This window comes from Hemitrygon akajei, chromosome 5 (assembly GCF_048418815.1).
Source record: "Hemitrygon akajei chromosome 5, sHemAka1.3, whole genome shotgun sequence".
In the NCBI taxonomy this organism is placed as follows: domain Eukaryota; kingdom Metazoa; phylum Chordata; class Chondrichthyes; order Myliobatiformes; family Dasyatidae; genus Hemitrygon; species Hemitrygon akajei.
Genome location: NC_133128.1, coordinates 179674718 through 179700495, shown reverse-complemented (window position 1 = coordinate 179700495; position 25778 = coordinate 179674718). Strand labels below are relative to the sequence as shown.

General features: G+C 42.0%; 1 protein-coding gene across 4 annotated transcripts in view; it reads right to left on the bottom strand.

Annotated features, from left to right (window-relative positions):
* gpd2 (glycerol-3-phosphate dehydrogenase 2 (mitochondrial)) overlaps positions 1-25778 on the bottom strand; it is a 134722-nt gene that overhangs the window by 20941 nt on the left and 88003 nt on the right. For all 4 annotated transcript variants that reach the window (XR_012099097.1, XM_073047346.1, XM_073047345.1 and 1 more), the window contains 2 exons: positions 14755-14899; positions 14221-14414 (listed from right to left, as the gene is read on the bottom strand). Coding sequence is in view for 3 of the 4 variants with exons in the window: in XM_073047346.1 (XP_072903447.1) it covers positions 14221-14414; positions 14755-14899 (339 nt within the window). In the remaining variant the exon portion in view is untranslated. The remainder of the gene's footprint in view (positions 1-14220; positions 14415-14754; positions 14900-25778) is intronic.

Here is a 25778-nt window from a genome sequence, read left to right as displayed (position 1 = left end):
ATTATTTTCATGAGAGAGAATAAGGTACAAGAATATGGGACTGATGGACCTGCACTGCTGGGAGTCAGAATGAACTTGATGGACTGAATTGCCTCATTCTGTGCTATGAATTATGGATTTTGAGCTACTTTAATCAGTACTTAATAATAATTGCAAAAATATCAGCAATATTACAATTTCCAATCTTTTATGCAAACATTTGCTTTGAAAGTAAAACCCAATTAATCTTTATTATTTATCTACAGGAATGTATTCATTTTGTTAGTAAGTATAAATAAAATATTTTTACTAGTAGTATTAGTGAACAGAAGAAAAGGATTTTAAAGTTGGCTATAAAAAATGAGAGCACTAAATATTAATTTTTACATTCCATTTCTACTAGGAACAAGCAAACATGCAAATAAATTCTGGAAGGAAATACGGGACATAGAAATTAAAATGAACAGAAAAAAAGGTGACAAAAATCTGAATAAAACCACAGTGAGATGTCAAAATAAAGATGAAGGATTAAGTATTACAATTGCTATGGATATCCGTTAATACAAAAGATGAAAAATTCCACAGCATATTTTATCATGTCATCAAAATTTAAACATTTAGAATGTTGAGCAAATTAACCAGAGCTCCAGATTTTAATAGAATAGCCGGTAATAGAATTTCAGAAAGTGCTCATCTTTGAGACATAATTGTGCTGCAAAGCCTGTTCAATAAGAGTCTGAAATGAAAATGCAGATTCAAAAACAGAACAAACACAAAATAAATTAGCTTGCAATAATTCTGTAACAATATTGTTAATGGAATATAGAAAATATAAATGATTATGCAAAACTGTTCATCGGCTGAAAAAAATTACCACACATCATAATATATTTGGCTATTTTAATAAGCTACGGAAATCCAAATCAAATTTTAAAACCTGCCATGAGCTGACAGCAGTCAGTCAATTGGATCAAATGACTCCTAAAATTAGGTGATATTTCCATATAGTTACAGTAAAATGTACAGTTTTATATTTTAAAAAATAAACGAGGTTTTAAACAATATTGATTTATAGACATTCAAATCCCCTTTCTACTAAAATGAATTAATTCCCTGAAACACACTAAACACCAATAAATATGAACCATTCTTCCATTCCAGGATCAACAAAACTTGCAATAACCCCTAAGTAAGCATAATGCATCTAAAATATTGGACTTCCAATTGTGTTTTAACAGCCTAACTTTTAAATACATGGCAAAAAAAAATCAACATCTGCTCAAGCCCACATGAATGGGTAAAACAATGAAAGACTTGAAAAAAAATTGACATGGTAATAGGAAGCAGAGGGTGATGACTGGAAGTCTGTGATGAGTGATGTGCCACAGGGTCTGGGACCCTTTCTGCTTGTGATTTATATTAACATTTGACATGAACACAGGAGGCATGATTAACAAGTTTGTGGGTGACCATGAAAAGTAATGGAGTTGTGAACAGCAGGGGTACTTGTCCAAGGCTCCAGAAGGGTGGAGGTCAGGGGTAAAGTTGGGCAGAGCATTGGCAGATGCTATTTCATCTGAACAAGTGCAAGGTGATGCAGTCCAGGAAGTAACTTAGAGGTAGGACACTTGATAGGGTGCTGGTCAACAGAGGGACCTTTGAGTGTAAGTCCATTGTTCATTGAAGGTGTCAGGACAGGTAAATCTGGTGATGAAGGCGGCACACAGCACACTTGTCATCATATAATAATGAAGTAGTTTTGTACAGGACAGACCCTTTGGCCCATTGAGTCTGTACTAAACATGATGCCAGCTCTCTTGCCTGTTCATGGGTTTGTCTAAAAGTTTCTTAAACATTGCTATTGTATCCGCTTCTCTCAGCTTCCAGCTCTCTAGAAAAAAAAAGTATGTTTGTCCAAACTCTCCTTATAGCTAGTACACTTCAATTCATGCAACATTCTCGTGAACCACTTCTACACCCCTCCCAAAGCTTCCAAAACTTCAAATATAAATGGACAAAAGTTTTATGCAAGTACAACACAACTTCACAATCTTTAAACTCAACACCCTGACCAATGAAGGTGAGTTTGCCAAATGCCTTCTTTACCACCTTAAGCACTCACGTTGCCACATTCAGCCAGATATGGACAGCACTGATCTTAATGGAACACCACTGGTCACAGATCTCCAGTCAGAAAAACACCCCTCAGCCACTAACACCTGATTTCCACGATCAAACCAATTTCATATTCAACTTGCCAATTCCTCCGAATTAGGTCCCATGTGACCTAATACCAGCCTACCAAGAGGGACCATGTCAAATGCCTTGATAGAAATATAGATTGAAGGGTCAAACTGATCTTGGAGTAGGTTAAAAGGTCAGCACAACATCATTGCCGAAGGGCCTGTACTCTGCTGTAGTGCTTTATGTCTGTGAAGACAACATCAACTGCCCTACCTTCAATCATCTTTGTTTAATCAAGCTGAATTAAATTTGTGAGACAGGACCTGCCAGGAATGATGACTATGCCTAATAAATTCATGCTATTCTGGATGGAAGTAAATCCTGCCCCTTAGAAACTTCTCCAGTAATTCTCATACCTCAGGTATGGATTATTCCTTCTTAAACAAACCATCAACAGTGGGTATTCCTCCAGTCTTCTGGGACTTTACCCGTAGCTAAAAAAGATTCAAAGATCTCCTCAAAGACCACAGCAATCTCCTCCTCTTGCTTCCCCCAGTATCCTGTGGTAGACTCCATAAGGCCATGTGGACTTACCAACCTTAATACTTTTTAAATACACTCAACAGCTCCTCCTTATTATTGCATCCCTTAGGATATTAACACAGACTTCTCCTTGGTAAATACTGATGCAAGTAATCACTTAGTACCTTTCAACCTATCACCTGCTAACTATCCTCCTTCTCCTTCCCCCCCACCACACCCACCTTTTTATTCTGGCATCTTCTACCTTCCTTTCCAGTCCTTAAGAAAGGGTTTGGCTCGAAACATCAATTGTTTCTTCATTTTCATAGATGCTGCCTGACCTGGTGAGTTCCTCCAGCACTGTGTGTGTTGTTTTGAATTTACAGCATCTGCAGAATTTTTCATGTTCACATTTAGTACCTCTCCCAGTTCCCCTGGTTCCAGGCATCAACTCTTTGAGTTGTCCCTGAGTGAAGTCACCATTTCCCTAAATGCTCTCTTGCTCTTAATATAATTAAAGGCTGGGGGTATTTGAGGGGGAAATTGTTTTTATTATAAGAACAGGGAGTGGTCGATATCTGGAACACACTGAGGAGGTGCTGGAGTTAAATACAATCACTGTGTTTAAGAAACATTTAAATGGGCTCTTAATAAGTAAAGTTAAATGGATAAAGAAACGTTAAAGTAGGAGAAAGGCCCAGCAACAATGAAGCTCCAGAACATGAGGTGGCTGAGGAATGTGGGGGTCAGATAGCTGAAAGTCTGCAATGGGATACAGAGGCAAAACGGCCTTCCACAGTGGATCCAAGTTGGAAGGGCACCAAGTGTGGGATAGGAGGAGAACCAATGATTGAAAAGCTAGAGCTGAGTAGTGCATGGGGGAGCCAATAGAAATCGACATCAATTCGATAAAAGGCAAATACTGATTATTGTCAAACAAGGTGTGGGTGGTAGAGGCTGTGCAGCACTGAGAAACTGTCCATATTCTGCAGGTTAACAGAATGGTTCTAATGGCACTTTATTGTGACTGAGTTACAGTGAATAGCTTGTCTTGCATACTGTCATATCAATCTGCAGTACACTGAGACAGTACAAGATGAAACATTAACCGAATGCAGAATAGAGTGTTGCAATTACACAGAAAATGCAGTGCAAGTAGGCAATAAGGTGCAAGATTATAATGAGATTAATCCTGAGGTCAAGAGTCTACCTCATTGTACTAGGGATGGGTACATCTAATTGTACCCATTCACTTCAAGGACTAGGATCTTAAATATTGACATTTCTGTTTTTTCTGTCACAGTGGCTGTTGTGTGGCAAAAGGGGCAACTGAAGGAGTTCGGCATGAGTCCCCAAATCCTCAAGACCTTCTACGGGGGCACCATTGAGAGCCTCCTGACTGGCTGTATCACCGTCCAGATACATCCAGATACGTCCAGATACAGATGTATCGCCTCACGTCTTAATAAGCTGGTAAGGAAGGCGGGCTCTGTCGTGGGCAAAATACTGGAGAGTTTAACATCGGTAGCTGAGCGAAGGGCACTGAGTAGGCTACGGTCAATTATGGATAACTCTGAACATCCTCTACATAGCACCATCCAGAGACAGAGAAGCAGTTTCAGCGACAGGTTACTATCGATGCAATGCTCCTCAGACAGGATGAAGAGGTCAATACTCCCCAATGCCATTAGGCTTTACAATTCTACCGCCAGGACTTAAGAACTTTTTAAAAGCTATTATTAATGCTTTTTGAGACGGTGATTTAGATGCATATCATATTTTTTTGCATATCATATTTTTTTTTACTGAGTTAAGTATTGTATGTAATTAGTTTTGCTACAACAAGTGTATGGGACATTGGAAAAAAAAGTTGAATTTCCCCATGGGGATGAATAAAGTATCTATCTATCTATCTATCTATCAGAAGGGGAACTGCATCGACCTTGATCACTGGGCACTGCAGAGAGCGGTACGGACAGCACACCGCATCTGTGGATGTGAACTTCCCTCTACTGAGGACATTTATAGCAGCAGGTTCAGAAAGAAGACCTGGAAGATCATCCGGGACACCAGTCACCCCGACTATGAAGTGCTACAGCTGCCTCCGTCTGGCAAACGGTACCGCAGCATTAAAGCCAGGACCAACAGACTACAGGATAGCTTCATACTACAAGCCATTAGACTTTTAAATTCACGTGTCTGTGCGTTGCAATGGAGTCACAGCACAAAGATTTTTATTCCCTCACATTGTGGGACGGATGTAAGATTTAAATAAATTCTCAACTTCATTCCATAGGTACGGCCTGGTCTCCAGAGCATTTCCTGTTTTCTCTCATGTCAGATTTCTGGCATCTACAGTATTTTATTTCTGATTTATGTAGGATCGAGTTGGAGATTTCTGCAAGGAAGCAAATCAATGCTAAGTGTTTCAAAAGCAAAAGGATAAAGTTAAGATGATGAAGCCAAGAGTTGATGGGGACTGGTTGCTACACATAGCCAGCATTTGTTTGAAATTGTTCCTTGCATTGGTCAGAATGCTACTGAGGATATTAAAATGCTGAATTAGAATGACTCCTTCAGGCAGAAATGAGGACCCCACCCATTGCAATGCAGGAGAAATTATTCATATATTGAGATAGAAAGAGATAGGTAACCCAGCTGACTATCAGAAATAGCAGTGAATTAAGGAGTTTCTTAACTTTGGCTCAAGCATATACAGTATAAAAGCAAGAAAATGTAAAGTAGTGAGACACCAAACAGACAAAATAGCACTGATTACTTGAACTAGTGAATCTCTGCATGGTGGCCGGTACAGAAGTCAAGCAGAAATGGACTTAGGTGTAAGGTTGTAACAAAAGTGGTTCAGATGAAAGGATGACTAGAGATGGGAATTCAGTCGAGAAAAACGAGATAATCGCTATTGCAGCATCAGCATCCCGGGTTCAATTCTGCCACTTGTCTGTAAGGAGCCTGTACATTTTCCCTGCAACGGCATGAACTGCCACTGTGTGCTCCAGTTCCCTCCTACGTTCACACGAGGAGTAGGTCAGTTGGTCAATTGGTCATACGGGTGTAGTTGGGCAGTGTGGACTTGCTGGACTGGGACGGCTTGTTACTCTGCAATATGTCTAAATAAAATAAAATCAAAAGTAATATGGAGTTACCAGAAAAACAAATAAAAGGGATGTGGTGTTCAACTTTTTAGAAAAACAAAGGAGTTAATCTTTTGAAATTCTGAAGTATAAGGTCAAAAAGCCCTTGTGAACTACAGATTTGGGATTTGATGTTGGGGTGTTCACGAGCTTGGCAATTAGCTTGCAGACGTTTCATCACCAGTCGAGGTGACATCCACAGTGTGCAGTTGTTAGCGTTTCTCTCTGGGAGTGCTTGTGCTTACATTGCCTCAGTCCTGATTGGCTGCCCCTTCTCTTGACCTCTCAGTTCTATTGGCTCACATTTCTTTGGCTCTTAGGGGTTCGTATACGGTGTCTATTTCGAAATGCTTGTTTACAGAGTTATCAGAAAAGAACCATGCTTCTAATGATTTGTGATTTCTAGAAAAACAATAGGATCTAAACAGTAACCTGACAGAAGTACATTATAAACGGAAAGTGGAAACTGATTCTATGTTAACAACTACAATGCTGATTGAAGAAGTCATGTAAAAGAGACATTTACTAAGTTAGGAAATGGCTAGAAAACAGACATATATTAGAAGGAAATGTGCATTTATATTCATTTCATTAATAATTCAATGACTAACATTTTAATGGCTGGGATAATGCAGCAATATATGAACGTACTTCCAGTATGGTTTCTTCCGGATAATGCAACACATCAGATTACGGGGAAGTTAATTTGATATGAAATGATCAGTCTTTCTTTTAAAAAGATATACAGTATGACAGATGTAAGCAATGCTTTGTAATGCGATAACAGGATTAATTCCACATGGAATGACATATTAGGCAACATTGACACATTTGCCATAACAAGGTTTACGCAAGTTATTAATGACAATTTACATTGATACAAGTGGAAGATACATGAAACACTATATCTGTGAACGTCTGTCAGCCTCTGCTTTTTCAGTTATTGATTTCATTTAAAGGAAAATCATGATAATATATTGCATTTTAAAAATGATTAAAATTTGTACAGGATTGATATTTGGGATTATGTGGCAAAATATACTACAACTTACCTCCGGAAATCGATAACAGCTCAATATACTTAATAATTAATTCTTTCAGAATGGAAATGAGGAGGAATTCCCTTAACCAGAGAGTAGTGAATCTGTGGAATTCGTTGCCACAGGCGGCTGTGGAGGCCACGTCATTGGGTATATTTAAGGTACGGGTTGATAGAATTTTGATCAGTCAGGGTATGAAGGGAAACGGGGAGAAGGCAAGAGATTGGGGCTGAGAGGGAAAATGGATCAGCCATAATGAAATGGTAGAGAAGACTCAATGGGCCAAATGGCCTAATCTGCTCCCATAACTTATGGTCTTATGGAAATTGTATTGCAGGCATACTTCATACAAGAGGATGTTTTATATAACACAAAAACGGTCAAGCGACAAATCATTTGGAACTATTTGACACCTGGACTCTTTATTACCCCTGCTAGAAAAATTAATGTTCACTTTACTGGGAAATGTTTAAAAACAGCAAAATTCTGTTAATGTGAATTAGGCTCAAAGAACAACAAACCGGGCACCAATATAGAATGAATTATGCATCCTTTATAGTGTCAGAATGAAAAGGCCTAAACTGCCTTTACAGATGTGTTTGTCCATTTAACATTACTGCTTCCGAGCACACTGAAGAACCATAAATCATGTTGCATGCAAGATTTAAGGTACTGTCCAGTAAAAAGAAACAATATGTGCACTGAGATAGCAGGAAGATAGAATTAGAATTTTCACTACCATAACAAACCCCATTTATATAATATTTTTGAGATAGCAAAACATATCAAGGCCTTTCAAAAGAGCCTTATCAAATAAGATTGACGCTGCACCACAAAAAGAAAAAAAAAATCCCCTCCCCTCCCCCCCTCTTTTTCTGACTCTGGCCTTTTTACATCTTCTCACCTGCTTGGCTCTTCCCTCTAGGTCCCCTCCTCCTTCCTTCTCTCTTATGGTCTACTCTCATCTCCTATCAGATTCTGTCTTCTCCAGCCCTTGACCTTTCCCACTCTTCTGGCTTCACCTATCATCTTCCAGCTAGCCTCCCTTCTCTCCCCCACCTTTTTACTCTGGCATCTTTCCCTTTCCTTTTCAGATTCAGAAACGTATCTTTGGATGGAGAGGTTCCAAAAGAAGCTCAATTCCTTAAATACGGAGCAAGTTTGATATGAAAGATTGGTAGCTCAGGTCAGCTGCTTGTTTGTAGGGTTGTTCAACTGAGCTCGGAGGCTAGGTCGCAAAAGTTTCATCATCAGTCGAGGTGACATCGTCAGGGAGCGACTGAGTGTTGTTTCTGCCGAGTGCTCACGTTTATATTGGTCCGACTCGTTGTTCTGATTGGTTGGCTGTTGTGCTGGCCGCCAGTCTCCGCTTGGTCCCAGCCAACCGAATAGCTGCATTAACTCCACTGGCCCGTATCCCTGGTTATCAGCCAACCAGTCAGAACAAGTCAGACCAATACCACAGAAATAACACGCAATTGCACACTGATGATGTCATCTCCACTGGTGTCGAAACGTTTACAAGCTAACTTCCAGGCTTGGCGAACAACCCTACAAACAGAGAGCAAGTAATAACAAACGTTAGTTGTGGTAAAATTATTAGAGTCCATCTTAAAAATTAAAGGTCTTATATATGCAGGGAGGAAGGAAGGGAGCACGTGTGAATAGCTGGCGGTAAAACCCAACTAGGCTGAGGAGATAGCAATCTTATTGGCATAATAAAAGCTTCAAAAAAGCTCTATTGTCTTACATGCCCTACAGCTGACCAAATGAAAAGAATAGCTGACCTCTGGAAAGAAACACAAGTGGCAGGAGGACCGTACTGGAGAAAGACCAATAATGAAGAGATGGGTGGGAGAGAATAGACACGTTAATACAGAGTCAAAGGTTAAGATTTGTGTAAAAGTTTAATGTAGAACTCAAAAGTACATGATACGGCAAGTAATCTGTGATGTGGGTTGGCAGGTTTGGAGGCAGGAGAAAGAATAAAAGTTTTTTTTTCTGATTTGGCTGAATGTGGCATTCCCCAAGGACTTGAACTGAGTCCCAAGCTTTTCAGCATTTATATCAATGATTTGCATGAGTACAGAATTGTTTATCCACATTTGCAGATGCAACAAAGATAAAAACCTTTGGAAGAGCCACTGGGAGAGCTGAAAATTAGAGTCACAGACTGAGTGAGTAGGCAAAATTATGTCAGATGGAGTACAATGTGTTTACGTACCAGGTCATGCATGCTTGATTCAAGAAAGGCAAGATGGAACATTGTCCAATGGAAAGAGAACAGGCAGAAAAGGGATTTCAGTTTTCTTGTTCCTAAACCACCAAATTCCAAGCACAGGCAAAATTGTGATCAGAAAAGGATTGAAACCTCAAGCACTGTCTATTGAGCTTAGGTTAGGCCAGTCCTCAAACTTCCCTCATCTGATACATAACCCAGCATTCAAATGATTTGAGCCCCATTAACTTTCCATTTCTTCTTGTCACATATTGTGTTTGATCTTCTGATTAGATGTTTGTATCTGAAGTCAAGGAGTAACCCAAATTTCACATTTGCCCCATTAAACTGTAAAATTGAGCAACAAATTCTAGCTTGTACATAAGAGAAGATTAACGTTAACTGGATATGTTACAGATAAAATTTTAATTAAAACTATCCATATCATTCTACCTTATATATGAAATAGTCAAATAAAAAATAGACAGTAGATCATTCAACAAGCAGTTATAACTCACTGATTTATGCTTTTAATGTTCTCTTCAGAATAAGCACTGCAGAGTGATGCAGGAAAAAAAAAACTTAAGACTACATTTCAAATACTACTGTTGTTACCACACTGGTCGATCTATCTAAAATGAGGCATTTATCATATTATGAGAGTACTGAACTGCACTTATAAACCATGCTACCAGAAATAGTTCTTGTCACACTATAATTAAATTGCTGGAATGAATCCAAATCTCTGGAAGTGGATGTGCCTGGCATAATGCACACAGGATAATATGGTTTGTAGCAGATTGATATGGCTGGCACAGTTTATTTAAATAATATGAGCCCATTTATAAATATTGTTAATTACTGAAATTTAAACACTATTGACAGTAAGAACAGATTTAAACAATGCATACACTTCTATTATTAGATTCACGTCAAAGTTACACTCCCCGTTGGTGTACAAAAGTAAACTTCAGAACTGCACATTCTTACGAGCATGTTCTAGAAACAAAGGGTTTATATATCGATGGGGTTCTCGATATGACCTCAGACTGAATGCAGCACAAACATCACCAACAATGCCAGCAACCTTTCTCGTGTGTCTAAACAATGAGTAATATCAAGTCAAGCCAAGTTTATTGTCATTTAACAAGATACATGCATACTGTCAAACGAGACAGCGTTTCTCCAGACCAGGGTGTAAAGCATATTAGTACACATAACTCACACGTAAGACCAAAAGATTTAGGAGCAGAATTAGGTCATTTCATTGTGGCTCAATGCATGGCATATAAGAAAAAAGGTGAAAGATCTCGTTGCATGATTACAGATTGTCAGGTGTGATGTGGCCATCACTGTATCATGGCTGAAGTACAGTTGTAGTTGGGAGCTGAATGTCCAAGGTTACACATTATATCGGAGGGATAGGAGGGTAGGTAAGTGGGGTGGTGTAGCTCTACTGGTAAAGAATGGCATCAAATCAATACAAAAATGTGACATAGGACTGGAAGATGTTGAATCCTTCTGGGTTGAGTTAAGAACCTGCAAGGGTAAAAAGACCCTGATGCCAGTTGTATACAGGCCTCTCAAAAGCAGCTGGGATGTGCACCATAGATTACAACAGGAAACAGAAAAGGCATGTCAAAAGGACAATGTTATGTTAGACATGGAAGATTTCAACATGCAGGTTGATTGGGAAACTCAGGTTGATGATGGATCACAAGAGAATAGGTTTGTTGAATGCCTATGAGATGGCGTTGTAGAGCAGTTTGTCACTGAGCCTACTAGGTTTTATTAGCTATACTAGATTGGGTGTTATGTGATGAACTGGAGGCGATTAGGGAGCTAAAGATAAAGGAACACTTAGGAGGCAGTGACTGCAATATGATTAGTTTCAACTTGAAATTTAATAGGGAGAAGGTAAAGTTTGACGTAGCAGTGCTTCAGTGGAGTAAAGGAAATTATTGTGGTATGAGAGAGGAGTTAGCCAAAGTAAATTGGAAGGAGATGCTGGCAGGAATGACAACAGAGCAGGAATGGCTGTGAGTTTCTGGGAAAAATAAGGAAGGTGCAGGATAGGTGTACTTCAAAAACAAAGAAATACTCAAATGACAAGATAGGACAACTGTGGCTGACACGGGAAGTCAAAACTAATGTAAAAGCAAAAGAAAAGGCATACAACAAGGCAAAAATTAGTTGGAAGATAAAGGATTGGGAAGCTTTTAAAAACCTACAGACAGCAACTAAAAGAATCATTAGGAGGGAAAAGATGAACTATGAAAGTGAGCTAGAAAACAATATCAAAGTGGATAGTAAAAAATGAAAGAGAGATGAGGATATAGGACCACTAGAAATAAGGCTGGAGAAATAATAATGGAAGACAAGGAGCTGGCAGATGAACTATGAGTATTTTGCATCCATCTTCACTGTAAAAGACACTAGCAGTGTGCCAGATGTTGTGTGAAGGAAGAGAAGTGAGTGCAGTTACTATTACAAGGGAGAAGGTGATGAAAAAGCTTAAAGACCCAAGGGTACACAAGTCACCTGGATCAGGTGACTGCTCCACCATTTCATCATGGCTGATCCGTTTCCCCTTTTGGCCCCAATCTCCCATTTTCGCCCTGTATCCCTTCATGCCATGACTGGTCAACCTCTGCCTTAAATATATATAAAGACTTGGCCTCCAAAGCCATCTGTGACAACACACAATAACTCAGGAAAGTAAGAATTAAATCTAGAAATGAATTACGCATAAATAAAGTGCATGTAATTGCAATGTGTTGGCGCGTGGCCAAGTGGTTAAGGCATTGGTCTAGTGATCTGAAGGCTGCTAGTCCGAGCCTCAGCTAAGGGAGCGTGTTGTGTCCTTGAGCAAGGCACTTAACCACACATTGCTCTGCGACACCGGTGCCAAGCTGTATCAGCTCTTGCCCTTGGACAACATCGGTGGTGTGGAGAGGGGAGACTTGCAGCATGGGCAACTGCTTGTCTTCCATACAACCCTGCCCAGGCAGGCCTGCACCCTGGAAACTTTCCAAGGCGCAAATCCATGGTCTCTCGAGACTAACAGATGCGTATATATTAAATATTGAAGGGTACAGTACGAAGCATCCGGTAGCACTTCAAGGCAATATACATGTCTTGGTGCTCATGATTCAGGTGAAATAATATTTTCATTCATCCCCCACAAGCCATCTACTCAGTTTAGATAGATATAGGCAACAAATGCTGATAATTCACATTCAGAACATAGTTTTAAAAATATCTGCCTTCTGGTGTGGCAGTCTTATACTTTACACTTTTGTCCAAGTTCTCCTGGTTGATATGAGCTGTCTAAGCAAGTAAAAGAAGAATGAAAGATACCCATTGTTCTCCATCACACCATTCCCTTGATTCTCTGAAAAGGTGATTCGAGGTCTGTATCTCCAATGGTCTTCACAGTGATCAGAGTTGGTTGGAGTGGGAGTTGGTGGTTCTTGAGGGGAGAAGAGGAAACAGGAAAGGTTCGACGCTTTCCAGTCTCCCTCTTCATTTTGTTCTCTACGTTTCAGTGGGACTCCCGAAGACAATGTGGTAATTTGGTTATGCCAACATCATTTACTGTGGTTTAGAGATTCTATATTGATGTTCTAGCTAGCTTAATTTAGAGAACAATGGTAATCATCAACAAACTGATGAAATTATATCCATAAATATAATATTAAAAATGAAGTTTTAGAATATATTCATAAAGTGCCATCTCTCTGGCACTACGTTCCTCCTTAGAACACCTGGAGAATAAAGACGCATATGTAAGGCTCCTTTTCATTGACTACAGCTCTGCCTTTAATACCATCATTCCAAATAAACTGATTCCTAAGCTCTGGAACCTGGGTCTTAGCACTCAGATCTGCAGCTGGATCTTCAACTTCTTCACAGACAGGACCCAGGTTGTAAAAATAGGGGACAAGCTCTCCTCTACAATCACTCTGAGCACTGGTACCCCTCAAGACTGTGTACTCAGCCCCCTGCTGTACTCACTGTACACCCATGATTGTGTAGCCAATTTTCCATCAAACTCAATATATAAGTTTGCTGATGACACCACAATTGTAGGCCGTATCTTGGGTAATGATGAGTCTGAGTACAGAGAGGAAATTAAGAACCTGGTGGCATGGTGTGAAGACAATAACCTATCCCTCAACGTCAGCAAGACAAAGGAATTGGTTGTTGACTTCAGAAGGAGTTGCGGACTGCACGACCCCATCTACATCGGTGGTGCGCAGGTGGAACAGGTCAAAAGCTTTAAGTTCCTCGGGGTTAATATCACAAATGACCTGACTTGGTCTAACCAAGCAGAGTCCACTGCCAAGAAGGCCCACCAGCGCCTTTACTTCCTGAGAAAGCTGAAGAAATTTGGCCTGTCCCCTAAAACCCTCACTAATTTTTATAGATGAACCGTAGAAAGCATTCTTCTAGGGTGCATCACAACCTGGTATGGAAGTTGTCATGTCCAAGACCGGAAGAAGCTGCAGAAGATCGTGAACATAGCCCAGTACATCACACAAACCAATCTTCCATCCTTGGACTCACTTTACACCGCACGCTGTTGGAGCAGTGCTGCCAGGACAATCAAGGACACGACCCACCCAGCCAACACACTTTTTGTCCCTCTTCCCTCTAGAAGAAGGTTCAGGAGCTTGAAGATTCGTATGGCCAGATTTGGGAACAGCTTCTTTTCCAACTGTGATAAGACTGCTGAACGGATCCTGACCTGGATCTGGGCCATACCTTCCAAATATCTGGACCTGACTTGCACTACCTTACTTTCCCTTTTCTATTTTCTAATTATGATTTATAATTTAAATTTTTATTATACTTACTTCGATTTGTACTTCAGGGAGCGCAAAGCGCAGAATCAAATATCGCTGTGATGATTGTACTCTTCAGTATCAATTGTTTGGTGACAATAAAGTGAAGTCAGTGCTTAGATGAGTATTACCCTCCCCTGTACTTCCCCACCAGTCATTGATATCAACAGATCTATCACTGAGAGCAGATTATACAAGATAGGCGATACCCTTACACTCATTTAATGCTCATGGTTAATTTTGGAGGTTTTAAAATTAAGAAAATTTCACATAATTACCTTCGACATCAGGACTCAGATAATTGCGTATTTCACTGAGAATGAAGTTAATCTCTTCCTCGTGTGGAATTGGTTTAGTTGTGATCTCCGTCGGTGTATCAGTGGTTCCGGCAATGACCATTCCTTCCCAAGGTAAGAAGAATATAACTCTGCCATCACTAGTTGCTGGATCCAGCAGTCCCATTGCTCCAGGGCTACAAGTCCAAGTTACCAGGTTATTTTAAATAGAGGGCGAATGTCAAGCCAACAATTCACTAAAACGCAATAACATTTGGATTTTATACAGGATGATCTTTAAAAGAACAACTGTTATTATTTTGTGATGATATTACACCTGACTATATTCAGTTCACAAATAAAACAAAAAACAAGCTAAAGTTGTGTGCCAACCTGTATCAGGTGGAAATGACATGAATCTATGATTTGCTGCCTGTTTTACTCGCATCATCTTTTATTAAGTGACTCATATAGAATGCGTCTTGCACTGAAAGTCAACATACCACTCTCAAATAGGGTTAAAATTTATTTTATTACCTATAGTAGCCAGGCAAGACAACGTGTACGCCAGTACTGCCCTGACAAATCTTCTTGACTCCTTTATCATCCATTTCACGCAACGTATCTGTGAACGGTCCAGTAGCGTTGATAACACATTTGGCCCTCACTTGAAACAATTCCCCTGAGAAAGAAAACAACACTAATCAGGCATCCAATAGTCCTAGGGTAACATATAAATGAACAATAGTGTACAAAATAATTTTAGAACAACCTTGAAATGATAACTCCTGTAAAATATATGTCCGCTTTAAAACATAGAAAATTAAAGTTGTAACATAAATACTACAAAAGGTTTTGAAGGTTTTGAAGGTTTTTATGCTAATTATATAAAAGCAATAATTAAAATTCTACATGCAGCTGGCTTTTACAATTCCTGTGGTGGTTCTTGGGGTGAAGTCACATCTGTTCTTTGAGACAATCATAACTTCATCCTGGTGTCACAAAGCAGGTGGCTACTGAGAAGGCCGATGCATTGGTTCTAATTTGCCAGTGCTGCCTAGATTCAGAGTGGATCTATGAGATTAAAAATAGAATATGTTGCTCCATTACTCAGAAAGGAAGGGACACAGAAAGCAGCAATGGCCAACATGAGCCAAAGGGTTTTATTCAATAACCATAGGTGAGTTAACATACTATCTATATGGGAAAGCATTACAAGGTACAGTAAACACACACACAAAATGCAGTAGGAGCTCAGCAGGCCGGGCAGCATCCATGGAAATGAATAAACAGTTGTCGCTTCAGGACAAGATCCTTCATCAGGACTGGGGGAAAAAAGATGAGGAGTCAGAGCAAGAAAGTGGGGGGGAAGGGAGGAAGAAGTACAAGGTGGTAGGAGATAAGGTGAGAGAGGGAAACAGGAATGGGGTAATGATGAAGGTGGGTTGTTGGGATACAATTAGCAGAAGTTTGAGAAATCAATGCTCATGCCATCAGGTTGGAGGCTATTCAGATGGAATATAAGGTGCTGCTCCTCCAGCCTGAGTGTGGCCTCATCTCGGCAGTACAGGAGGCCATGGACTGACATGTTAGAATGGGAATAGGAAGTAGAAATGAAATGGGTGGCCAGAGTGCAATCCTGCTTTGTCTGGCAGACAGAACGTAGGTGTTCAGTGAAGCAATTTCCCAATCTACATCGGGTCTCACTGATATACACACCAGGAGCACCAGGTACAGTAGATGATTCCAACAGACTCACAGCTGAAATGTCGCCTCCGCTCGAAGCAATGTTTGGGCCCTGGAAGAATGGTAGTGAAGAAGGAGGCGTAAGGCAAGGATAGTACTTGTTCCGCTTGCAAGGGTAAGTACCAGGAGGCAGATCAGTCGGGAGGGAGAAATGGACAAGGGAGTCACGTAGGGAGTGATCGCTGCATAAGTGGAAAGTGGGGGCGGCGGGGGGAGGGGGGAGATGTACTTGATGGTGGGATCCCACTGGAGATGGCGGAAATTACGGAGAATTATGTGCTGGACGAAGAGGTTAGTGGGGTGGTGACGAGAACAAGAGGAACCCTATCCTTGGTGGGGTGGCGGGAGGATGGGGTGAGGGCAGATGTGCGTGAAATGGAAGAGATGTGGTTCGGGGCAGTGTTGATGGTGGAGGAAGGGAATCCCCTTCCTTTGAAGAAGGAGGACATCTCATTAGTTCTGGAATGAAAAGCCTCATCCTGAGAGGAAATTGAGAGCATTTTTACAAGTGACAAGGTGGGTAGAGGTACAGTCCAGGTAGCTGTGGGTATCAGTGGGTTTATAAACAATATCAGTAAATAAACTGTCTCCAGAGATAGAGACAGAGAGATTGAGAAAGGGGAGGGAGATGTCAGAAATGGACCAAGTGAATTTAAGGGCAGGGTGGAAGTTGGAGGCAAAGTTGATGAAGTTAACAAGCATTGCATGGGTGCAGGAAGCAGCACCAATGTATTCATCGATGTAGCGTAGGAAAAGTTGGGGAGTGATACTGGTGTGGGTGGGGAACAGAGACTGTATCACATAGATGACAAAAAGGCAGGCATAACAGGGAGCCATGCGAGTTCCCATGGCTACAGCTCTTGGATGAAGGAAGTGGGAGGAGAGTGGTGGTGTAGGGGAATAGGTTGGGTCTTCTCCAGAAAGAAATGGGGAGCTTTAAGGCCCTCCTGATTGGGGATGGAGGTGTATAGGGACTGGACACCATGGTGAAAATGAGACGAAGGATACCAGGGAACTCGAAGTCCAGAGTGTGTTAAGTATTATTGATGTAGGTAGGATGGAACTGAAGATGGCGGGGGAAAAAACAGAGTCGAGGTACACAGATGTAAGTTCAGTGGGCCAGGAACAGCAGAAACAATGGGTCTACCTGGACAGGCAGGTTTATGGGTCTTGGGTAAGGGGTAGAAATGAGAGGTGCAGGGCAAAGGAAATATGAGGTTGGGTGGCAATGGATGGGACGTCCCCAGAGTTAATGACAATGACCTAGTGGGGTCCTGTTCGAGAGGCGGGTAGGAAGTGTCTGAAAGTTGTCACCTGGCCTCAGCACCTGAGTTACACTACAGTAAGACACTTCAAAGAAATCCAGGTATTCAAACATAGGGAGGCTATGTTTGGCCAAATTAGTGCAGTTCTTTCAAATAATATGCACTTTGTGTTAGGAAATGTAGAGGAAACTTAACCCAAAAGCAGAGCAGTGGAGTCAATTTTAGTGGTGAGCGATAACAATAAGCCACAATGGACACAACACCAGAGAGAACAGGTACTAAACACAACAGGCAACAAGGTGACTGGAGGCTAAAATCAACAGGTTGAGGCTGGCTAGTTTGATGGGTGAATGAGGTTTGTGGATGAGAGCTGAGTTTAAATAGGCCGCAGGTGATGAGTTGGAAATGAGTGGCAGGTGAATTCTGTTAGCTAGGTGAAGACTAGGAGGCACCTGCCTGCGTAGGCCTGACAGGACTCCCCCTCCCCCCCCCCCCACCAACAACTGGCACCCAACAGCCCAGGACAATCCAAATGTGTCTGCTGGAACCCTTCGATGAGCGATGGAGCCAAGATGAAACTAGACAGCACCAAAGTCCTCTCCTCCCGGCCATACCCTTCCCAGTCAACCAGGTGCTGCCATGATGACATGATTCCGTCAACTGGTGAACCATGTACACTACGCCACTTTCCACTATTCTAAGTTGTGGAGGTGCAGGCTTAGATGGGTTGAGTGGTCCATGGGCAATGGGCCTAATGTAGGACACATGGAAGGTACGTGTGATCCTGGGGGACAGTGTCAGCTGGAGACTTTAGTAACTGGATTGATGTGATGAGTAATCTTGAAGCGACCAACAAACCAGAGTGTGTACTTGTGGAAGTATCATGAGGAAGGCGGATGAACTTAGAGCGTGGATCAATATGGAGAACTGTGACGTTGTGGCCATTACAGAGACTTGGATGTCTCATGCCCAGGAATGGCTGCTGAATGTGCCAGGCTTTAGATATTTCAGAAAGAATAGAGAGGGAGGCAAAAGAGGTGGGGCATGGCATTGCCAATTAGGGATAATGTCACGGCTGCAGAATAGGAGGAAGCCATGGAGGGATTGTCTACTGAGTCAGTGTGGGTGGAAGCCAGAAACAGGAAGGGGGTAATACTGGGTGTTTTTATAGGTCCACAATAGTAACAGGGGCATCAAGGAGCAGATAGGAAGGCAGACTCTGGAATGGTGCAATAATAGGGTTGTCGTGATGGGAGATTTTAACTTTCTTAACATTGATTGGCATCTCCTTAGCGCAAGTAGGTAAGCCAACTAGAGGAGAGGCTGTACTTGATTTGGTATTGGGTAGTGAACCTGGTCAAGTGTCAGATCTTTTGGTGGGAGGGCATTTTGCAGGCAGTGACCACAACGCTATCTCCTTCACCATAGCGCTGCAGAGGGATAGGAGCAGACAATTCGGGAAAACATTTAATTGGGATGGGGGAAATATGATGCTTTTAGGCAGGAACTTGGGAGCATAAATTGGGAACAGATGTTCTCAGGGAAATACACAGCAAAAACGTGGCAAATGTTCAGGGAACATTTGTATGGAGTTCTGCGTAGGTATGTTCCATTGAGGCAGGGAAAGAGTGGCAGGGTTAAAGAACCATGGTGTACAAAGGATGTAGAAAATATAGTTAAGAAGAAAAGAAAAACTTACGAAATCTTCAAGAAATTAGGTACTGCTCTAGAATATTACAAGGTTGTTAGAAGGAGCTTAAGAATGGATTTAGGAGAGCCAAAAGGGGCCATGAGAAAGCCTTGATGAGAAGAATTAAGGAAAACCCCAAGGCATTCTACAAGTTTGTGAAGAGTAGGAGGATGAGCCATGTGAGAATAGAACCAATCAGGTGCAATAGTGGAAATGTGTACAAGGAGTCAGAGGAGGTAGCAGAGGTACTTAATGAATACTTTGCTTCAGTGTTCACCAGGGAAACAGACATTGGCAATTGTGGGGATAACTTACAGTGGACTGAAATGATTCAGCATATAGAGATCAAGAAAGAGGATGTGCTGGAGCTTTTGAAAACCTTTAAGTTAGTTAAGTCACCGGGATCGGATGAAATATACCCCAACCTACTGTGGGAAGTGAGGGAAGAGATTGCTGAGCCTCTTGCGATGATCTTTGCATCATCAATAGGGATGGGAGAAGTACCAGAGGATTGGAGGTTTGCAAATGTTGTTCCCTTGTTCAAGAAAGGGAGTAGAGATAATCCAAGAAATTATAGACCAGTGAGTCTGACTTCAGTGGTGGGCAAGTTGTTGGAGAAGATCCTGAGAGGCAGGATTTATGAGCATTTGGAGAAGAGACATAATCTGATTAGGGATAGTCAGCATGGCTTTGTCTAGGGCAGGCCTGAGTGGAATTATTTGAGGAAGTAACAAAACACATTGATGAGGGTAGAACAGTGGATGCAGTGTATATGGATTTCAGTAAGGCATTTGACAAGGTTCCCCATGCAAGGCTCATTCAGAAAGTAAGGAGGCATGGGATCCAAGGAGACGTGGCTTTGTGAATTGGCTTGCCCGCAGAAGACAAAGGGTGGTCGTAGATGGTTTGTATTCTGCATGGAGGTCAGTGACCAGTGGTGATCCACAGGGATCTGTTCTGGGATCCCTCCTCTTTGTGATTTTTATAAATGACCTCAATGAAGAAGTAGAAGGGTGGGTTAGTAAATTTGATGACACAAAAGTTGGGGGTGTTGTGGATAGTCTGGAGGGTTGTCAAGAGGTTACAGCGTGACATTGATAGGGTGCAGAACTGGGCTGAGAAGTGGCAGGTGGACTTCAACCCAGATAAGTGTGAAGTGGTTCATTCTGGTAGGTCTAATTTGATAACAGAATATAATATAAATGGTAAGACTCTTGGCAGTGTGGAGGATCTGAGAGATCTTGGGGTCCGTCTCGATAGGACACTCAAAGCTGCTGCACAGGTTGACAATGTTGTTAAGAAGGTGTATGATGTGTTGGCATTCATCAACCGTAGGACTGAGTTCAAGAGCAGTGAGGTAATGTTACAGCTATACAGGACCTTGGTCAAACCCCACTTGGAGTACTGTGTTCATTTCAGGTCACCTCACTACAGGAAGGATGTGGATGCTCCAGAGAGAGTGAAGAGGAGATTTACAAGAATGTTGCCTGGATTGGAGGGTGCACCTTATGAGAATGGTTTGAGTGAACTTGGCCTTTTCTCTTCGGAGCGACAGAGGATGATAGAGGTGTATAACATGATGAGAGGCACAGATCATGTGGATAGCCAGAGGCTTTTTCCCAGGGCTGAAATGGCTAACACAAGGGGGCATAATTTTAAAGTGCTTGGAAATAGGTACTGAGGGGATATCAGGAGTAAGTTTCTCACTCCTAGTGTGGTGGGTACCTGGAATGCACTGCCGGCAGTGGTGGTGGAAGTGAATACAATAGGGTCTTTTGAGAGCCTCTTAGATAGGTGGAGCTTAGAAAAATAGAGGGCTATGCGCTAGGAAATTCTAGGCAGTCTCCAGAGTAGGTTACATGGTTAGCACAACAGCGTGGGCTGAAAGGCCTGTAATGTGCTGTAAATTTCTATGTTCTGTGTTCTAAGTTGGTGCACTGGAGCAGATCTTGGATGGACAGCCAGACATGGTACCCAGGCCAGAGTAGTCTGGCTGGGCACCACTGGCGACTGGCCTGCCAGGAGTAGGCACAGTTGGCAGCAAGGGTGACCCTCCAAGCATTCCAGCAGTGGCCCACTAGGGCCTGGTGGGCGGGACCTCTACTGTTGGCTCCTCTGTGGGGAACAACAGAAGCTGGTAGCCATACCCGTAGTAGGCAAGGTGTGTAAATTAGGGAAATCTCAGCCCAAACCAGATACTTCTTCCACGTGGAAGGGGTAGAAGTGGTGAAGCATCACAGAAACTTTTCCATTTACTGATTTGCAGTAAGTTGGTTTGTGAATGATAGCCTGAGGGCAAACCCACTGAGGTGTAAATGAGGGTACAGAAGGCTCACCCACAGCGGGAGACAAATTGAGAGTCCTGGTCCAATGCAATGTCCTGAGGGAAGCTAAGGAGGTGAACTACCTATTGGAGAACCAGATCCACCATCTCAGCAGCTGTTGTAACTTTGGGGATAGCAATGAAGTTGGTCGCCATGGAGAACCCACTCACCATTGCCATGATCACCGTGGCCCCATTGGAAGGTGTCAAACCTGTGATGAAATCCATTGCAATGTGGGACCCACGGGCACTGGGGGACATGCTGAGGCTGTAGGAAGCCAAAGGGCCACTAGGTGGAGGAATTGGACAGGGCACATTGAGGGCAGATAGGGACAAACTGACATTTTGTACATCTGCGATCATGGTGGGCCACTAGAATTGGCATTGCAGAAAATCTTGCACCCATCAAGGGCCTGGACAGCCATTGAGAGGTGTGGAGTGGGCCCACAGTTGTGCCTCAGAGGGCACAGCCAATGACATGTACAGTACATGTAGTTGACAGCCGGAGCAGGCTCATTCTGTGGGGCCTAGTGGATTGGTTCTTGAGGTACTAGATGAATGGGGTGAAGATCTGGGAGGATGGAATGATAGGCTGAGGGTCGATCTCCATTTCAGCTGGGTTGGTAGGAGATGGTGAATTTGAACTGCTTGAAGAAGAGGGACCAGTGAGCTGATGTGGGTTGAGTTGGTGAGACTGTTTTATGGATATGCGGTTCTGCTGGTCAGTCTAGATCAGGAAAGGCTCAGTGTTCCCCATCAGCCAGTGTCTCCGCTCCCCCAAGGCCCATTTAACAGAAAATAGTTCCCCGACACTTCTCCATAATGGTGCTGTGTGGAGTTGAACTTGCAAAGGAAGAAGGCCCAAGGGTGTGCCTCCCCATCCCGTCCTTGCTGAAAGAGAACGGCAGAGAATAGGAGCGGTGGTGAATTACCTCGAGTTCCTCAAAAGCGTGGTCTGTATCTGTAAGGTAGGTGACTTGGTGAAGGAGGTGAGAGGAACAGAGATTTAGTTGTAGTTTCAGATGAAACAGTGGAAGAAGTTGGAGTATCCCAAGAAGTGTTGTAGCTGATTGAGGTAGCGCGATCAGGGCCATTCAATGATGGCACACAATTTCTCTGGGTCCACGGTGTCTTAACGTGAAAGGATGTAACCCAGGAAGGAAATGGCTGAGGTATGGAATTGTAATTTTTCTAACTTGCAGTGCAGTTGATTTTTTGAGGAAACGCTTAAGGACTTAAAGGACGTGACGAACGTGGTCTTGGGGGTCTTTGGTGAAGATGGAGGAAGCAAAGAATGAAGGGAAGTTTTTTGATGTTTGAGTAGGTTGACCCAGGGAACTATTGCAACAATTGTGCTCCCCAGGTGTTGTGAAGAATTGAGTTGCCGGCTTTTGATACGGTGCCAAAGAAGAAACAATAGTGAATATGTCAGTCAGGAAGCCATGTTTTTCCTCTGACGTTAGTACTTTTGCTATGTTTATTCTAAGAGACTGCTGTGAAGAGCTGTGCTGTCAAAATAAACTGGTTCAGTGGCTACCCAAATAATAATGCATGAAAGTGCCCATGCTGAAGGAAGCAACTATTAATTCCAGTAGCTGTGGCTTCCATTGAAGAAGCTGCTCCATCTCAGCTTGTGGTTGACTTTCCAGGTTTCGCTATCACTGTTCCAATTATGCAAATGGTGACAATGAGATCAAGCACATGGCAGTGGACTTGCAGAAGGTGAAATGCAGAGACTTTCCCACCTCAACTTGCACAGTGACTCATTTAGAGCCAAGACGTCTACATCTTTGTTGCAAAGTACTCTATAATCTTGTCAACTTCACGAGTGGCACAGCTAAATCAGTTACATGATCTAACCCACAGGTGAAATAATTCCTGAAGTTACATAAGCAAACTGCATGGACTATAAGGAGAGTATAAATTGGTGATTCTGGTCAGAGAGGAAATCCAAGGCTGAGAAGGAGAAAAGATTGCCTACAATAGTCAGAGTAATTTCATAGATTCAAGGTATCATGGAAAATTTGAAAAAGTAACCTACTTAGCCTATCTTGTTCCTGTTAACTTGAAGCAGTAATCATTTAAAATTTTCTCCAGTGTAATCTTCTGTACTTAATATAAAACCTGTAAAAGCCAGCTTTAAAATGAAATATCAACAATAATGGCAGACTGGGTTGAACATGCAGATTGTGGGAGTGCGTAGCCAGTGATGGAATCCTGTGTGACTGTGTCTGCTTGAACCTCTCCACCTCACAGTTTTTAAGATGAAACACAGGCTGGAAACATCCCAGCCTGGTTTTTGGGTGACATGTCCCAGACTTCAATCATAGCTCATAGAAAGATAGAAAAATCAGGACAAACTGGTTTGACTGATAACCTGGTAATGATGACACATGAGACAGAGCATGAGGATCTTCAATAACCAATTCCAACCAACAGGTGTAATGTACTAGTTATCAGGGAGGATATGAACAGCAATAGTCAGAAGGATAGCTATACTCTTGATCATGGTACCTGGGAGCATGAGGTGATCTAGAGCAGGGTTTTCCAGCTTTCTTTATGCCAGGGACCAATACCATTAAGCAAGGGGTCTGTGGACCCCAGGTTGAGAACCTCTAATCTAAGGAAGAATGATTTCCAAGTTAAGAGGCCCAAACCTGCTCATAATACTCCGAGTGAGAACTCACCAATGCTTTATAAAGTCTCAACGTTACATCCTTGCTTTTATATTCTAGTCCTCTTGAAATGAATGCTATCACTGCATTTGCCTTCCTCACCACAGGCTCAATCTGCAAATTAACCTTTAGGGAATCCCGTATAAAGTCTCCTAAATCCCTTTGCACCTCAGTTTTTTTTTTGTATTTACTCTCCATTTAAAAAATATTCAACCCTTTCATTTCTTCTACCCAAATGCATGACCATACATTTCTGGATTAGTAATCTAGATTACTTTTTTAAAAAATCTAGATTACTGTAATGATCAGCAAAAGGCAGCAAATATATAGCAAGGGTTTCATAAGAGCGACATGGTAGCGTAGTGGTTAGTGCAACACTTTACAGTACCAGCAACCTGGGTTCAATTCCTGTTGCTGTCTGTAAGGGGCTTGAATGTTCTCCCCGTAACCACATGGGTTTCTTCCGGGTGCTCCTGTTTTCTCCCACGGTCCCAAGACTTATCAGTTGATAGGTTAGTTAGTCATTGTAAATTGTCCTGGGATTTACAAGGGTTAAATCGCAGGTTGCTGGGTGGTGCGGCTTAAAGGCCGGGTTGGGGGGGGGAGGGGGGCGCAGTATCTCAATTTTGAAAAAATGGGGAAAAAACTAGCATGGCATCAAAATCAACAATCTTATATTATAATTCCATGTGAAAGAAGGGAATAACAGACTATGTCCCAAAGTAAAAGAATGATACTCTGAAAACTTCAGGCTTGTTAAGAGATGGTTTTGCCCCACCATTCACAGTAGAGGACAGGGACAGCATCCTGGAAGTCACAAGGAAACTAATACTGAATCAAACAGTAGAATTTTAAGCAAAATGTGTAACGAAGAGATCAGCAGCAATAAAAAAAATGAAAAATATCTAGAACCAGATGGCTACATCCCAAGGGCTTAAAGGAAGTAGCTGAATTTATTGTAGATGTTCAATGTAAAATCTTCCACAGTATTACCATTCAGGAACCATTCAATTCAACTGGAAAATCCTGCATGCCTCTCTGTTACTTTAAGAAAAGTGAGCCAAGGAAACCAGGGAATTATAGAGTATTATTCGACTATTTGTTATCAGAAAATCACGGCTCTGTAATTAATGAGAGAGGACAAACACCCTGAAAACTTCCATTAACCAGAAAGAGCCAGCAAAGGCGTGTATCAGGCAAGTTCTGGAAACTTTAAATGTAGCACAGACAGGGAGTTAATCGTCTGATTACAGTGAGGGCTGTGGGGATGGAAGCACATCCTAGCTGAACACAGCAATGGAAAGTCCCTTGCCAACTCGGTTTGACTGTCCTAACTTCCCTTTAACTGATCAGTTTCACAATGCGGAGGAAAATAACTTGCCGGCAATCAACTTAAAAGCTGGATAATTAACTTCAGCGACAGAGTTTCATTAAAAAAAAAATTAAATCACTTAAATCCTTCAGATATAAGTCACTTGGGCCTGGCAGCATGCATCCTCACAACCTGCACCAGCAAACACCTTCGTGACTTTAAAAGCAACTGTCTATTAAAAAAATCCAAAATACTGCACTCAAGGCCATAAAACCAAAAAATATAGAAGCCAAATTAGGCTATTTGGCCCATCGAGTCTGCTCTGCCATTTCATCATGGCTGATGCATTTTCCTTTTCAGCCCCAATCTCCTGCCTTCTCCCCATATCCCTTCATGCCCTAACATCAAGAACCTATCAACCTCTGCTTTAAATATGCCCAATGACTTGGCCTCCATAACCGTCTGCGGCAACGAATTCCACAGATTCACTACTCTCTGGCTAAAGAGATATGAAATAAAAGTTTCATCCATTGATACCTTCATATTATTA